At 43.9% G+C, this 14,950-nt stretch overlaps 1 protein-coding gene across 1 annotated transcript in view; it reads left to right on the forward strand.

Moving 5' to 3' along the window:
- SYNE2 (spectrin repeat containing nuclear envelope protein 2) overlaps window positions 1–14,577 on the forward strand; it is a 352,391-nt gene extending 337,814 nt beyond the window's left edge. Inside the window, exons 108-119 of the mRNA XM_019518445.1 lie at window positions 1,246–1,440; window positions 2,283–2,565; window positions 2,900–2,968; window positions 3,783–3,922; window positions 5,691–5,820; window positions 7,135–7,346; window positions 9,269–9,469; window positions 10,266–10,394; window positions 11,234–11,425; window positions 12,147–12,229; window positions 12,463–12,513; window positions 13,262–14,577. Coding sequence (XP_019373990.1) covers window positions 1,246–1,440; window positions 2,283–2,565; window positions 2,900–2,968; window positions 3,783–3,922; window positions 5,691–5,820; window positions 7,135–7,346; window positions 9,269–9,469; window positions 10,266–10,394; window positions 11,234–11,425; window positions 12,147–12,229; window positions 12,463–12,513; window positions 13,262–13,484 — 1,908 coding nt within the window. The 3' untranslated portion in view covers window positions 13,485–14,577. The remainder of the gene's footprint in view (window positions 1–1,245; window positions 1,441–2,282; window positions 2,566–2,899; window positions 2,969–3,782; window positions 3,923–5,690; window positions 5,821–7,134; window positions 7,347–9,268; window positions 9,470–10,265; window positions 10,395–11,233; window positions 11,426–12,146; window positions 12,230–12,462; window positions 12,514–13,261) is intronic.
- Window positions 14,578–14,950: the final 373 nt, after the last annotated feature.

Below are 14,950 nucleotides of genomic sequence, written 5' to 3' on the forward strand. Positions count from 1 at the left end.
GGATGTTTTTAGTGAGCCATGGAGGCTTATATGCTCTCCTGCCCCCTTTGACCCTCCTGGGGATTACCTTCCCCTGGGCTTGGAGGATCGTCTCCTTAAGGAGCGACCACTCCCCTTGGACACCCGGCTCCCCTCCCCTCTGAGTCTTCAGCGCTTCTCCAACTATCCTCCTTAGCTCGTTGAAGTTCACCCTCCTAAAATCTAGGGCCACCACCTGACTGCTTGCCTTTGCCACCTTGCGTTGAATGGTGAATTCAAGCAGGCAGTGGTCACTGTCGCCCAGGGGGTCAAGCACCCGCAGCCCCCTCACCAGGTCATCGCCCGTGGCCATCACCAAGTCCAACAAGTCAAATCAAGGTGAACCAAAACTCTGCTCTATATTCTAGCTCGGGGTGGCCAGCCTGCCTCAAGTGGCATGGCAGCCTCTGCGTGTGGCACACAGCAGATCAGGGAGCAGGCAGGCAGCACAATAGCAGATATGGCTGGGAGCAAAATGCAGAGCAGGAGATCAGGCAAGGGAAGGGATCAGAGCGGCACCCAAGGGTAGTGCATGGCTAATTCATGACATGTCTGCTAGAAAGGTTGGACCCACTGTTTTAGCTATTCTGTGGCAGAAGTGGAACAAATTTTAAGCTGTAGTGGATAGATGTACGTGAAACCCAGGCTGCTTCCTTTCACATTAAAGGTGCTCCATCCAGACTAACGTTGAGGTACATCAGCTAGGTAGTGTGGGGAAGTTTGCTTTGCCATTTCCTATACTGTTCTTATTGTACGGATGGATCAGTCTGCTAATTTCAGTCAGCAGTTATGTTCAACCCCATGAATTCTTCACTTTAAAACACAGAAGTAACTGTCTTTCCTAATTCTGCTGCTATGGATTTTCCTACGCGTGGGCTTTCTTGTACAGTTCTGTCTCAGGTGACTGTACTTCCCTGCTCTTTGAAATAGGACTGTGTGCACCCAATGGGAATGACACTGAAAGGCCTTCTAGTGTCCACTCTTTTGTTTTGTTTCATTCACCCCCATGAAGTTCAGAAAATAGGAATTACTTTGTAGTGTGAATGACTAAAAAATGTACCTTAATTAGAAACTGTATTCATAATAGCAAGCAGATAATGGGTAGGTAGGAAGATCTTTGCCAGATATTTTTGGATTGCTCTTTCTTTGTCTAGCTAGAGCAGAAGGACTAGATTAAACCACAGGCTGAAATAACCCTTTCTCATGTATGTCATGTGCCAAAACTAGGGTTTCCAGCAGGAAATAACACTGAACACCAACAAGATTGATCAGCTAATCGTTTTTGGAGAGCAGTTGATTCAGAAGAGTGAGCCCTTGGATGCTATCCTGATTGAAGACGAGTTGGAAGAGCTGCACAGATACTGCCAGGAAGTCTTTGGGCGAGTCTCCCGGTTCCACAGAAGACTGACTTCTAGGCACCCAGTATGGGCAGAATATCATTTCAGTGTTTTGACAGGGTTTTGGTATTAGCCTTTAGTTGCTTATTATGAATCCCGTGGTGCAGCTTACTTAGCAGAGGGCCCAGGAACTCTTTGATTAAAAATACTAGCTTTGACACTCAGGCTTTATCTGAGAGAAGTCAAGTCACCTAACTGAACGTGCCCATCTGTAAAAAGGGTTTACTAGCATTAAGGTGGGATCATGGGAGTGCCAATGTTGGCAGAAAGCTTGAAAATGTTTCTTGCAGGTTTTTACACCAGTTGTCATTACGATAAAGTTTCTTCATAGTTTCCAGAACACATTCAGAGTTTCCTTTTGCATAAACACAATGGATTTATTTTTGTCCTTCCATCTGTCCTTCGGTTTCACATGGCAACCTTGAATAGTGAATAGTATGCGCTTTACTTGTCACTGGCAGCATCTAGCAGGTGTTCAGCATGTTCTGGCTCAAAAAGAAAGGACATCTATTACAAAGCTAACTGGAGGAGCTGATTAATTGGGAGCACCTGGGAGTAACTACTCACCATTGTGCACTTTGTGGAGTAATTCTGGAATTGGCTATCCTTGCCAGCAGGCAGGAGGGTGGTGTTTTAATGGTTATAGCACCTAATCCTCTCCCCTCTATGTTGTAGAGTAAGTTCTTTGGGGATGCTCCCATTCACTGTAAAACCATGAATAGCATCAGCCTGGGCTAGTCTGTCCCCACTCTGCCTCCAGATTATCACCTGCAGTAATACTGTGCCCCTAACTCCATTACCCACTGAGCACCCTCAAACTGTGCTTCATTCATAGCAATATATGCACCTAGCTTTTTCTGTTTTTAGGGATTAGAGGATGAAAAGGAGCTGTCTGAAAATGAGACTGATGCTGAAGACTCAAGAGATGTGCACAGCGATCTCTGGCATAAGAAGGCAATAAACGAGGTGACATCTTCACCGCAGTCCCTCTGCCATCTTGTGCCCCCTGCACCAGGCCATGAAAGGTCAGGCTGCGAGACCCCTGTCAGTGTGGACTCCATCCCACTTGAATGGGACCACACAGGTGATGTTGGGGGCTCTTCCTCGCATGAGGATGAAGAAGAAGGAACATACTACAGTGCTTTGTCAGGTGAGTGCCAGATATTTGTTTCCATGTAGCCCATGGCAGTATCCCTATGGTGGCATCTGTTGTGTCTGTGGTGTGTGTGTCTTTAATTTGTAGTGATACAAAACTTGTGTGGGTTGCATAACTCTCAACAATACCATCTGGACAAAAGGGATGTTGTTTTCTAATCCAACCATTAATTATGGAATGTTCCCCCCTGAAAATGACTTGGTCTTTAAAAATGTCTGATGAAAATAACAAAGCTTTTTTTCTCCCAGTATTTTCAGATGTTTCTCTTTAACCCTTGGAAAATATTGAACGTTTGTCCAGTGAGGAAAATAATATTATTCTCTTTCAGATGTAGAAATCACTGAAAATCCTGAGGCATATCTTAAAATGACCACAAAAGCTTTGAAAGCATCTTCTGGTAGGCACCTGCTAATGCATGTGTCTGAACATGGCAATCTCCCTATGGCGCACGCTATGCTCCTGAACCTCTTTCATATGTAATGTCTGATCTCCTGCCATTTGCGGACACCATGTGCCACTGTGTCATGGTGTTTCACTGCTGCAGCACACTCACGCATACATGAGAAAGCAGTCAAGAATGTGCCATTAAGAATATTCCTGTCCAGCACAGAGATGGTTAATGGGCATTTTATTAGATGGATCCAAAGTCTTTCAGCTTTCTTGGTGGTTTGGTCTGGGTATTCTTTTTGGTGTACAGGTGATTATAAATCACTTAACTACTGAAACAAATAGTTTATTTTTCCAAGTAAAAAGTGGCTTATCATTTTCACTGGGTATGTGAGAATCTTGAGCACGCATAGGTTTAATCGAGAATGAGCATTCGCTTTTCTCTTCAAATCATGACAAGTCTATTCTTGACTCACCTGCCCATGCATCGTAACATAATAGTGTCATGGAGATATGAACTTCCCCAAACCACAACACAACGTTTTTTGATTTTGTTTTTGTTTTTGTGTTAAATTGTACTGTGTTCAGACATTTTCAGAAGAAAATAAGTTCCATAACTGCATGGCTCTCATTTCATTCCCTTCTGGAACATTGTTGGTGTTTTGCAAATGTGCATGCTTTGCAAGGAAAGCTACAGAACTTTTTATGCCATAACTTGACGCCGCGTTATTTGGACTAGTTTCTAATTTATTTCCAAAATAAAAACGCTGTCTCGGACATGGGGGATCTTAGAGTCAGAGGATTTCTTTTTTCTTATGTTGCAGGAAAATCGGTTTCAGAAGGTCACACGTGGCATTCTCCTGATAGTCCGGCCTGCAGAAAACATCAGTACAGCCAGGCAGAGATGGTTAGAAATGTGCTGTCTGGCAACACGGAGACAAGTACTCCATATAAGGCAGACTATGTGAGTTCCAGATCTGTGGGCATTTGGTCTAACCTAAGCACAATAATTGGAAGATTACTTCCATTTCCATTTACAGTCTTCCATTACAGTAATGGAAAATTGTCGGGGCAGCTGGAGGGAGGAAGAAGGAAAGGGGAATATAAAAAAAAAAACCCTTGATAATTCATGCATTTTGTTCCTGTTCCTGCCAAGCGGCTGATCTGAGGGATCCATTCCCAAACTGGGAAAAAGAAAAGGATCTACCTTAACACAACCTGCTTCTCCTCCCATTCCTGGTCATTCAAACACTTGCCTTGAGGGCAAAGAGGGAAGTACCAGCAGCTCTGCCTGCAGGCAGTGGGGTAACCGGGGAAGAGTTTCGCCTCTGTGGTTGGACTCTAGCTGCGGTGGAACATGGGCATGGTCCCCCTTTCACACCGCTCGCTGTCCCTTCCCTTCTGCCCACTGGCCTCATAGGCACATTGTTTGTGTCTGGAGAGACACCTTTTTCCCAGCACACCTTTACAGCAGACCTTTACAGCCAGTCAAGAGATTTCTTGTTATTCCGCAAAAAGTTAAATCATATACTGGTGAGGAAGATTTTCTTCCCCCCAGTCTAATTTGAGTGCCTATACACTTCAAGTGTGGAGGACACCTGATATCTCACAGTCCTCTGCTCTCCTGCTGTCCCTCCAAGGGAGAGGGAAGGAGGCAGATCAGTGTCTCCTAGATAGCCCAGCCAGGGGGGAGCTGTCAGGGAGCCCCGTGGGGATCTTGCATAGAAAAATTACCTCCCCTCCTACCGGCTGATTGATGTGGGGGAGAGGATTCCCTTGCAGGGGAGACCCTCTGGGTAAGTGGGAGGTGAGGCAGACTGCCTGGCAGCAAAGCTCTCCAAGTCTTGTCACTGCATCGCAATGCTCCCCTCTCCCTAACCCGCTACTACTACTGGTTGGCTCAGAAGAGTGCACAGACCAGGAGGTGTTTTTCCACAGCAGGAACCAGGAGGGTTCCCATCATGGAAGAATATACCTTCCACCCCGGTTGCCCAGATGGGGGAGCGTGCTCTCAGGGCCAGAGCCCTCCCCATCTGTCTGTGGCAGCTCCTACTTTTCAGCAGCTTCCAATTGACAGCCTACCCCCTTCCAAGGTAGGGCAGGCTATAAGTAACGAGCTCCCCAATGGCAGGGGTGGTCTAGGGAGCAGCCCGTTAATGTCCTCTGAACGAAGAGCTTGTCCATGAAGCTCTCCCACCATGGGGCTGGAACGTACATATACTCCTCCCAGGCTATTTCTCCAAAATCCATACCAGTAGAAATGAATGTCTATATGTGGCTGCTGGCCCAGTAGAAATGGGCCTCAGCCATCGACAACACCTGTTGTCCTGGGAGTGAAATGAGTCTGGTGCCTAGTTGCCTTTCAGCAGGTGTTTCTTGCTATTAATCCACCGCTTGTTTCTTAAAGTAACTGTCACCAAGACCCAGAACCTGATAAAGAGTCCGACAGAGCTGCTGCTCCCAAACCAGCTACTCAGGACTTGTATTTAATAACTGACTCAACCAATTAAATGTCTTCACTGCATTTCTATCTGTAAGCCCCACTGCACGTTTGCTGGATATGCATACAGTCCAGTGCAGATAAAATGCCATTGGTCTTCTGTGGCATTTTTGTGTTGCCCTCAAAACCACAATTTCTGCACCTTAATTCCTCCCATGGTAATGTGCCTGGAGCTCGGGGCTTGCTGGACTTTTGAGTGTGTGGGACTCATGCGCTTCTGAAATAATTCCAGGTTAAGCACCTGGTGTCTGCAAGCAGTGGCAGCATGGACAGTGTCAAAGAGGTATCTACAATTCTGAATGACGAAGAGCCCCAAGATGACCCGGAGCTTGTGAGCCTTGCAGCTGCAGAGAAGCAACCAGGTACAGTTAAAATCAGACCATGTAAAAAGATTATGAACAGCTGTTCAGCCAAGGTTTATAATGGGACTCACAGGGTTACAAAGCAGAGATGACATCGACAGTGCTTAGATTGAAGGCAAAGTTAACAGCCAGGAGCAAACTGCTGCTCTCATTAATGGTGCCTTCTGCTGCGAATACAGTGAGCTGCCTTCTCACTTGACATTAGCTGACCTACATTTGCTGTTTAAATCTCAGCCGTTATATTTTATTTGCCAGACTCAAGATTTTTCTCACTCAGAATATACTTGACTGTCTCTCTGCTGGTAACAGGGAGTTGTCCCCATTCGTATCAGTGAGGATTCTTACCACTTCAGAGACTTTTTTTTTAATCAGATTTCTAAGCCAAGAAATAGATTTCTTTGACTAAAACAAGATTGCTCTCACTTGTTCTTTCAACAACGTGGCAAGGAAATAAGAGCATATTACAGCTCCCATTTCCAAAAGCTCTGGGTCATCCAAGTCTGGGGAACATTATCTATTCTTCATTGTACACCAAACTTCATTGTCCACAGCCAATTAAGTTGGCTCTCTTAACCTTACAAGACCTAGTTTCCTGGCTTTGGGCTTTTCTGAGAGGTTAGGATGAGGTTTATAGTATAATGATAAACCTCCAATGAGAAATTGAAGATGCATCAATCACCAGAGAGTATGAATGCCTTGCACTGCCCACAGTCGCATCAGGTCACCAGGAGAATGGGAGAGGGCCAAGAAAGGAATGAGAAGTGGAGCTGGCAACTGTGTAGGCTGAGCTGTTGAAAGTTAGCACTAAAACAATGGCCCGTTATGGTTCACGTGGCTTTCTGGTGTGGTAGGGACCCTCTCTCAAATAAGACATTAAACTAAAGTCCTGACTACTTGTGTTTACTCTACCTACCATGATAAATTACCAGGAAATAAATAATTATGAATTGCAGTATCCTTGCCAGATTACAGTTGTTTTGCCTCCCTAAATTCTTTCTGTATTTTCAGTTGGATATTCCTCATTCACTGACACAAGGTCCTGTAGAGTTACCGTATTCTTTTTTACAACTGTCAGGTTACCTGAACGAGATCTGTAACAGCTTGAAGATCTTGGTTTTTCCAGAAAAAAATCACATATCCTAAAAAATAATTTTTATTACTGTGTTTTTCAAATCGGAACAGACCTTCTGGTCAAAAACTGATTGTGGAATGAATTCGATGGAATCCTTGAGTTTGCTAATACGTAGCACCCTGTATTTTAAGCAAGAGGCGCATTTCTGGTGGTGTAAAGCATTTCTTGGTGCGTCACTCTAGGTATGATTGAACGATGGGAACTCATTCAAGCCCAGGACCTAAGAAACAAACTAAGAGTGAAACACAATTTGCAGCAGTGGCAGCAGCTGCACTCTGATCTCAGCGATGTCACCGCTTGGCTGGATAAAACTGAAGGAGAGCTGGAGCAGTTACAGAAAGCAAAGCCAGCAGCCAGCTTGCAGACTATGGAACAACGGGTGAAGAAACTGAAAGTATGTTGTGACACACAGGGAAGGGAGGGTTGAACATTAGCGTTGCTCCTCTGATCAGATCATTGTTTTTTTCCCTATAATTGATGCATACAACATTATTGATTTTTTTTTTTTTTTTTTTTTTTTTTTTTATCTTTGGCTTTTGCCATCCAGATGTATTTGAGGAATAAACAGGCTTGTCTAAACAGGGTATTATCATGTGAATGCGTGCAGGTTTAGAGAACCTGAGGAAGATGAGGAAAGGGTGGAAGAACTGGGATTACTTTAGTCTGGAGAAGAGAAAATGTAGTGAGAATTGGTAGATCTTCAATACAAAAAGATTTTCACAAAGAGAATAGCAGTTAACTGTTCTGTGTATCCGCAGGAGATGAGACAAGTATCGAGATGAAATTGCAATGAGAGAGAGGTTGGATAGCATGAAGCACTTCTAACTCTGAGGGTGGTTAAGCATTGGAACAAATTACCTAGCAAAGTTGTGGAGTCTCCATCACTGGAAGGTTGTAAATACAAGTTAGAGCACCATTTATCTGGGTTGGTTTACACAGGGAGGATCTGCTCCTGAGCTGCAGTTAGACTAGGTGACCTCTTAACTTCCTTTTCAACCCTATTTTCTGAGATCCTGTGCCACTTACCTTGCCCATGCACTGCATAGGAGACCCTGGACACCTAGCTCAGGGTTGTACCCTCCGGCCTCCCTAAACTAATAATGGTGGATGTCAGGGAGGGTCTTGAACAGGAAATAAGTCACTCTAAATATACTTGGTTCAGTGCTCTCCCTCTATAGGTCCACTCCTGCCACTGTTGGAGGCAGAATACTGGGCTAGATAGATCATGCTTCTGACCAGTGGGGCACTTTTTATGTTCTTATGTAAAAAATGTGGGTGTTGCAACACAGAGATCCCTTTTGTGAATCTGTTTCCACTTTGACAGTTCAGTGGCTGGCACTGCTGTCTTGCTGCAAAAGTCAGTCAGTGCAGAGACATTTTTTACCATTGTGTTAGGAGCCATTTGCTGCTGGATGTGTTCTTGGTTTAGAATAACCTGTGGTTTAGACCACGGCGCATTTAAATTGAGCACTGCTAACACCCCTGTTTTCCAAGTCAGGCAGTGCATGTGGCTAGCACTTGGCTAATAACAACCATATAAAATCAGGTTCCTGAAAACGTGTGGGCGATTCCTAGATCTGATAAATATGGAAGCTTGAACATCTGCATCCTTGTCAAATTATGCAATGGCCTTTTTCCCTTGTAGTTTCAAGTATGATAATCAGGTGAGAAATGGCTTGGATAACTAGCAGGTTGTGGGATGGGGAGAAGATTCACCTACGCAGAATTAAAACGTGACAGTACATGGCTGAGTTGGGGCAGGGGCAGCTTCAGGTTTTGGCTTCAGATCAGTAGTGCTCAGCTTTAAAAGCCTTGGGAAGTCTGGCTTAAATGCCTTCCCCTTTTGCTCTGTGATTGCTTTCCTGTGTTCTCACAGCTTTCCATGGCTGTAGGATTGCTTTAAACAAACAAGGCAATCAGGGCTCATCGTAGAAATGATATCTTTTATTAGACCAACAAAATTTTGCAAAAAAAAATGTCTTTAATTGCAAGCTTTTGGGCACAAACACCCTTCATCAGGCATTAGACAAAAGATTGTAAAAGTTCTCCTGGGTAGAATTGAAAGTTCATATTTCACAGAAGAGTCAATTGATGGAAAACTCCTCTGGGCAGTCAGTTCATAGCTGGTATGGAGCCTCTCACCTCCTGTGAAGATCTGTGAGGATGCAAATTACCTTGAAACAAAGGCAGGAGCAGGATCTCAGGTTTCAGGTGGTCACAGTTGCTTCCTGCTTGGGAAAATATGAAGATTTCATTTGGAAAAATGAACAGTGCATTTCTGTTTATTCTGAGTATCCTGGTCTGTTCATTCTTTAGGATATACTTAAAGCCTTTGATAACTACAAGTCTGTGGTGCTCTCCATTAACCTGAGCAGCAAAGACTTCCAGCAGATGGATAGCACTGAATCCAAAGAGCTTCAAAACAGACTCCGACAGATGAATTTGCACTGGGAGAAAGCATCTCATTCAGTGGACAACTGGAGGAAAAGTTTACAACAGGCTCTATTGCAGTGCCAGGTAATGAGCATAAAGGTTCGTCTGGTAATACTTGGAAGGAGAATTTGTTTCAATGCGCCGCAGCAGATAGGTCAGAGGACATGGTATTGAGTGACCCCAAGACTTCCTTGGATTGCCTGTTCAAAATCCAGAGGAAAATGAACGTGTGTCACTTAAAGACAAGATAGTCATGGTAGTAATAATTAAACATGAAACCAAGCAAGTGCTCGGATACTTGGCCAACAATCCTTCATAGCATCTGACAAAGTGTAGCCTCTGAGTTAGTCTGTAAGGTGCCACCTGGCCCTGCAAGCTGCTTGTTACCCTTATTTTATAGATGACATCAGTGTTAAACACACGACCTTGTTTCACCTTGTATTTAGCTTAGGCTGTACCTGCTGCTTTCCCAGACCTGAGGAAGAACACTTTGTTCCCAAAACATTGTCTAACATCTCTCCCAACTACACAGTTGGTCCAATAAAAGATATCACCAAAAAAAAAAATCCTTGCTGCTTGCATATTTCCTGGACCATCATGGTTACAACAACACTCCAGCCCTACTAAATGAGATGGGGACAGTTGAGGAGGAGAGGCTAACAGCAAATTTGGGATTATTAGTTTAAGGTTTTAACTGCTCATCCTGTACTACAATCAGTGTTTCTTTTACAGTAGCCCTTATTTTATTAAAGCCATATAAAAATATACAGTATGTAGTGTTTAATTACCCATGCAGTTGGGTCAGTAAAAGATAGCACCTAAAAATGTGTGTGGCTGATTATGCTGTCATTTTCTTTCTTGTTTGTAAATCATTGTTCAGGATTTCCATGAACTGAGCCAGAAACTACTGTTGTGGGTAGCAAGTGCTGAAAGTCGAAGACATAAAGCACAAATCACTGATCCAAATGCTGACCCCCATACCATAGTGGAGTGCCAAACAGAGTTAATGGTATGTGGAGTGTTGGTTACTGAATGACAGTGGGGGATTGAAATGCACCAGTTATTTCCACATAAAGAATAGCATCTTTATCAAAATGATCATTTGAAAGAAAACAGGCGGCATGTGGTGCTACTGTGTCTCTGTAGGAATGGATTTTGGCTTTATCATATGGGTTGATGTTAGAACCTGTCTACATATGAGGTATTGTTGCAAAATAACCAAGCTTGAGTGTGGGTAAATGTACACTTGTGGGGAAGGGGAGCTGCTGGTCTGGACGGGGCAGCCCCGGTTCCACGTGCATGGTTCTGTAGTAATACAAGTGCAGGCAAATCACTCCCAGATTGACCCTGCTTCCTCCACAGGCACAGTTGGAGTGATTTGGCTCACTCGTGCACAATCCTGTAGTGATACTTAGCAGTTGCAGTGTACTCATAAGCAGCAGCAGCTCCTCTGCTCCCCCGTTTGAAGCCACTGCATGTGTATGATTGTCCATGCCACTAATTAACTTCCTAGGTGACTGATCCTCTTCCAGGAAAGAGGTGGCTTACTCTGAATTAGTTCAGTCCACTCTGGCACAAGCAGACTTTTGGGTTGAGGCTCTAAAACTAATGCAAAGGATTTGTGCTAAAAGAATGCAGTGGGTGTGAAGTGTTCCCACAAAGCCTTGTCACCCCACCAAAATCCTAATCGGCAGCAGCCTGGCTTGAGTCTGTTCCCATTGGACCACCAATCAGCCCAGATTCCTTCATGGGGATTGTTCTAGAAATCAAGCTGGTGAACCGCCATGAAAGCGTCCAAACATGCTATTGGTTGCACTGGTTGTTATATTTCATACCGTCCTTTTTCAGCAACTGGAGAAAGAGCTTTTGGAACGGCAGCTTCATGTAAACTTGCTCCAGGAAATTTCCACCCACCTGCTGGTTAAATCTGATGGGGAAGACTATATTGAAGCTGATGAGAAGGTACATGTGATTGGAAAGAAAATGAAGCAACTTCTTGAACAAGTTTCAAGCGATTTGAAGTCTATACAAGGAAACCTGGTGAGTACATGAAGGTTTTAATGCCTTAACTTGCTCCTGGATCATGAGAATAAAGGATACAAGAACAAGTGTTGAAAGGCAAGTTCGAAGTGTTGGAATGAAGATTCAAGAATTATGCAAGAGGCAAGGATTTTTGTGGGTGATATACGTCTACTGGCCAAACTGCATAGTTGGAGCGGACTTTGACAAACTGATGAAGAATGTGAACTTGTTCTCAGATTGCATGGTTGGGATAGATTTAAGACAGTGGCAACAGTAAAAGATATCACTCGCAAAAATCCTTGTCTGTCAAAGAATTGAGTGAAAGCTATAACAAATAGATTGGTTTAAAATGTATTATTTTAAAATGTCACATCAGCTTAACTCCTTAACAAATATGGCCAGTTTTCAGGAAAAAGGAGGTAGGAGTTTGTGTGTGTTGTGTACAGGCCATGGAAGTGGACTGCCGCGGGACTCTGAAATGTTTTCAGGCTGCAGTATCAGTGCCTGTCTGCCCCCACTGTTCCCTGGGCCTTCCAGTGCTGGTCCTTCCAGCAGCTGCACGTGGTCCAGAAATAATCTACTTTGGGAGCTTCTGGGTTTGTGAGGTGGTTGGCATCTCTACGGAGGTAATATATGTCATTTTAAATGGGAACATTGAATCAATCCACAGGTGCCATTTTGCAGTCCATGTGCTCCTGGTTTATGCCTTGGTAAATTAACAGGTGGTTTTTGCTTTTAGGACAACAATGCATTTTTGGCAACTGCCGATGAATGGGACTCTGGAGGCTACCACCCACTAGCAGTGAAATCCAGCCCTCAGGAAAAAAAGGCAAGACGCTTTTTTTTATGAAAAGGCTGTTCTTTCGCCTGCCAAGATGATGTTGTTCTCTTTTTTTTCTGGCTTGAATCTCAAAACTTTAGAAACCTGCTTATTTTAATTACACGCAGAATGTAGAACATGACCTTTAAAATTAACTGGACCAGGACTCCTATCTTTTTAGTCAGACAGATTGTCTGACTCCTTAGAACTGTAAAAATAATAAATGCCTCTTTCCGCAGGTCACTACAAGAAGAGCCTCCGACAGCAGGGATGCCAGCAGCATCAGGTAGGCCCTTCACTTCACTTCACTTCATTGGTGTGGAAAGTACAGAGTGCGGGCAAGGCTGAGGGCTTTGTACCCAAGAGGCAAAGGGACTTGGAAAGATTGTGTGTGCAGCCACTGGTGCATAGGCTCACACTGATGTAAGTCGCACCACCCTAGGGGGAAGGCACCTGCAGGAAACCAGGAGCAGCTGTATGCTGGTGTAAGTTACTTGGCACAGGCCGGTTCTCCTGCCATGGCGTGCCAGTCTATAGCAAGCAGGCAGGCTGAGAGATCTGGCAGTGTGTCCACTCCTTACTCTGGGGTAATTTACTTTGTAGTAATGTAGATGGGTCGGACATGCAACTTCTGCTGCCAGCGTTATGTACAGTTTTGTGGCTGAGTACACAGCTGCTTCCAGTTTAAGGAGGTAGCCTGTCCTGAAGATGCCCCTTTTCTCACAACTTGGACTTTCTTTATTTAGCATTTAAGGAAAAGCGCCCTAAGCACACCTCAGTGTGAACAGCAGCCTCCCAGTTAGTAGTACTAAAATTTAGGTGGCTTTTCCTACCCTTTCTCAACTGGATTGAAGCGTGCTTTTACAGAGCTGGAGAATGCTCTGTTTCCCTGTAGGACATACTTTTATGCAGTGTGTGCTCCTGAGCAAGAGGTTTCAGTATAACATGAAACAAAAGCAGAGTTAACGCTAAGTGAAGGGAAGTAACAAACAACTAACTTGCCACCAATATAACTGCGTCCCCTCTCTTCTCAGAATGGAAAGCCAGGCCAAACCTGCTCCAGTTTCCAGGCCCCATTCCTTCTTTTACCGTGTATTACGAGCGGCTTTGCCCCTCCAGTTGCTCTTCCTTCTGCTTCTGCTTCTGGCCTGTATGGTCCCATCCTCAGAGGAAGACTACAGCTGCACTCAAGCAAACTACTTTGCCCGGTCTTTCCACCTAATGCTGAAATATACCAATGGACCTCCGCCAACCTAGGCAGCAGCCCGTGATTCTCCGACGTACCAAAAAACACATTTTGTCATGGGTGCTTGTTTTCATGCTGCTAATGTCAAGCCATGAATTCACATGATCAGGCACAGAAAGGTCTGAGTCCACATTTTGACCCCCTGCAGAGCTTTCCTGACTTAACCATAGTCACTTGTGCATCCCTGAACCTTGGGTGCAACCGCACAGCTGAGCTCTACAGGAGGCATTTTTTAAATGGCCACTTCCTCCTGCGCAGGGAATGTATCGATGTTCACATCTCAAGCTGTAAATCTCTACATGATTTCAGGGTTTTGGTAAGTAGTCCAATGGCTTTTTGTGTACAGAAAGTGAATTTTCTATAGATTTTTAACTCTGGAGCACCATACTGTATACTTTGATGCACTAGACACAAGCATTTTATATTTACAGACATCCTAGTTTGCAAGGTCCATAGAACTCAAATTGACAGAATGATATGGGTTGTTATGTGACAATAGTTGCTGTAACTAGGGGTCTTTGTCATGGCTCAATGTGACAAACTGAAGCAGTTTTAAGTGCTTGGCATGCACTTATGATGGGCAACAGTTCACCTCCTTACCTGTATCTTTTGGTACTGTAGTCAGCTTGTAGAAACAAAGGTTTTAAATTTTTGGTATTTTTGTTACGCTGTACTTAATTCATCTAATTCTTTCAATAAAAAGATGTGTATTTGTTCTGTGTGTAAAGTGTTTAGTACTTAGCTCTGCTGTGCTGTCCTTTTATACCGTGATTTAAAAAAGAAATGATTACATTGCATGGAAATGGTTTATATTGTGCATATTTTCTACACGAAGATAATTACGTAGTCTATACACAGTCTGTATACAAATGAATAATGCGCACTGGATTTTTTTAATCAAAGATTTGTGGTTTAATCTCCTGAATGTATAGTATGCCAAGAGAGACTCGTGCATTTTTATACGTTACTTCACATTTAGAATGAAGTAAAAAGTTCAGGTGATGGGAAGAGAAAATGTGATGTACAGTCAGTTTTATTGGAACATATTTGTTGGTTGTACAGTTCAAGCGTTCTCATTAAAATTCTGCTGATGTTTTCAGAGTACGGATTTGCCACTTGTGTCACTTCCAGAAAACGTTTTGCTTTACACATTTGCTTGTCAAATAGCAGGAACGGACTCTGTCTTTTAAAACCAGGTTGGAGCAGAAGTTTGCAACTACATTAGGAGACACCTGAAAACTTTCTACCTCTTTCTAAGAAAGAGCTGTACGGTGGGAAGGAATGCCTCTCTCACACTAGTCTTCATATGTTCTTGTACAGGGAGATTAGATTAGAAATTAATCAAGGGGCCCTTTCCATTGTGGTCCTTGTCTACCCCATGCTGACACCGTCACAGTTTGCAACCAGTTTCCTGAAGAAGGAGGAGCTGTGTGGAAGCTCCATTCGTGGTTGTATTATGGGACACACAGGAAGAATC

This window comes from Gavialis gangeticus, unplaced genomic scaffold (genome assembly GCF_001723915.1).
Source record: "Gavialis gangeticus isolate Ggan-Ray unplaced genomic scaffold, GavGan_comp1, whole genome shotgun sequence".
Classification (NCBI taxonomy): domain Eukaryota; kingdom Metazoa; phylum Chordata; order Crocodylia; family Gavialidae; genus Gavialis; species Gavialis gangeticus.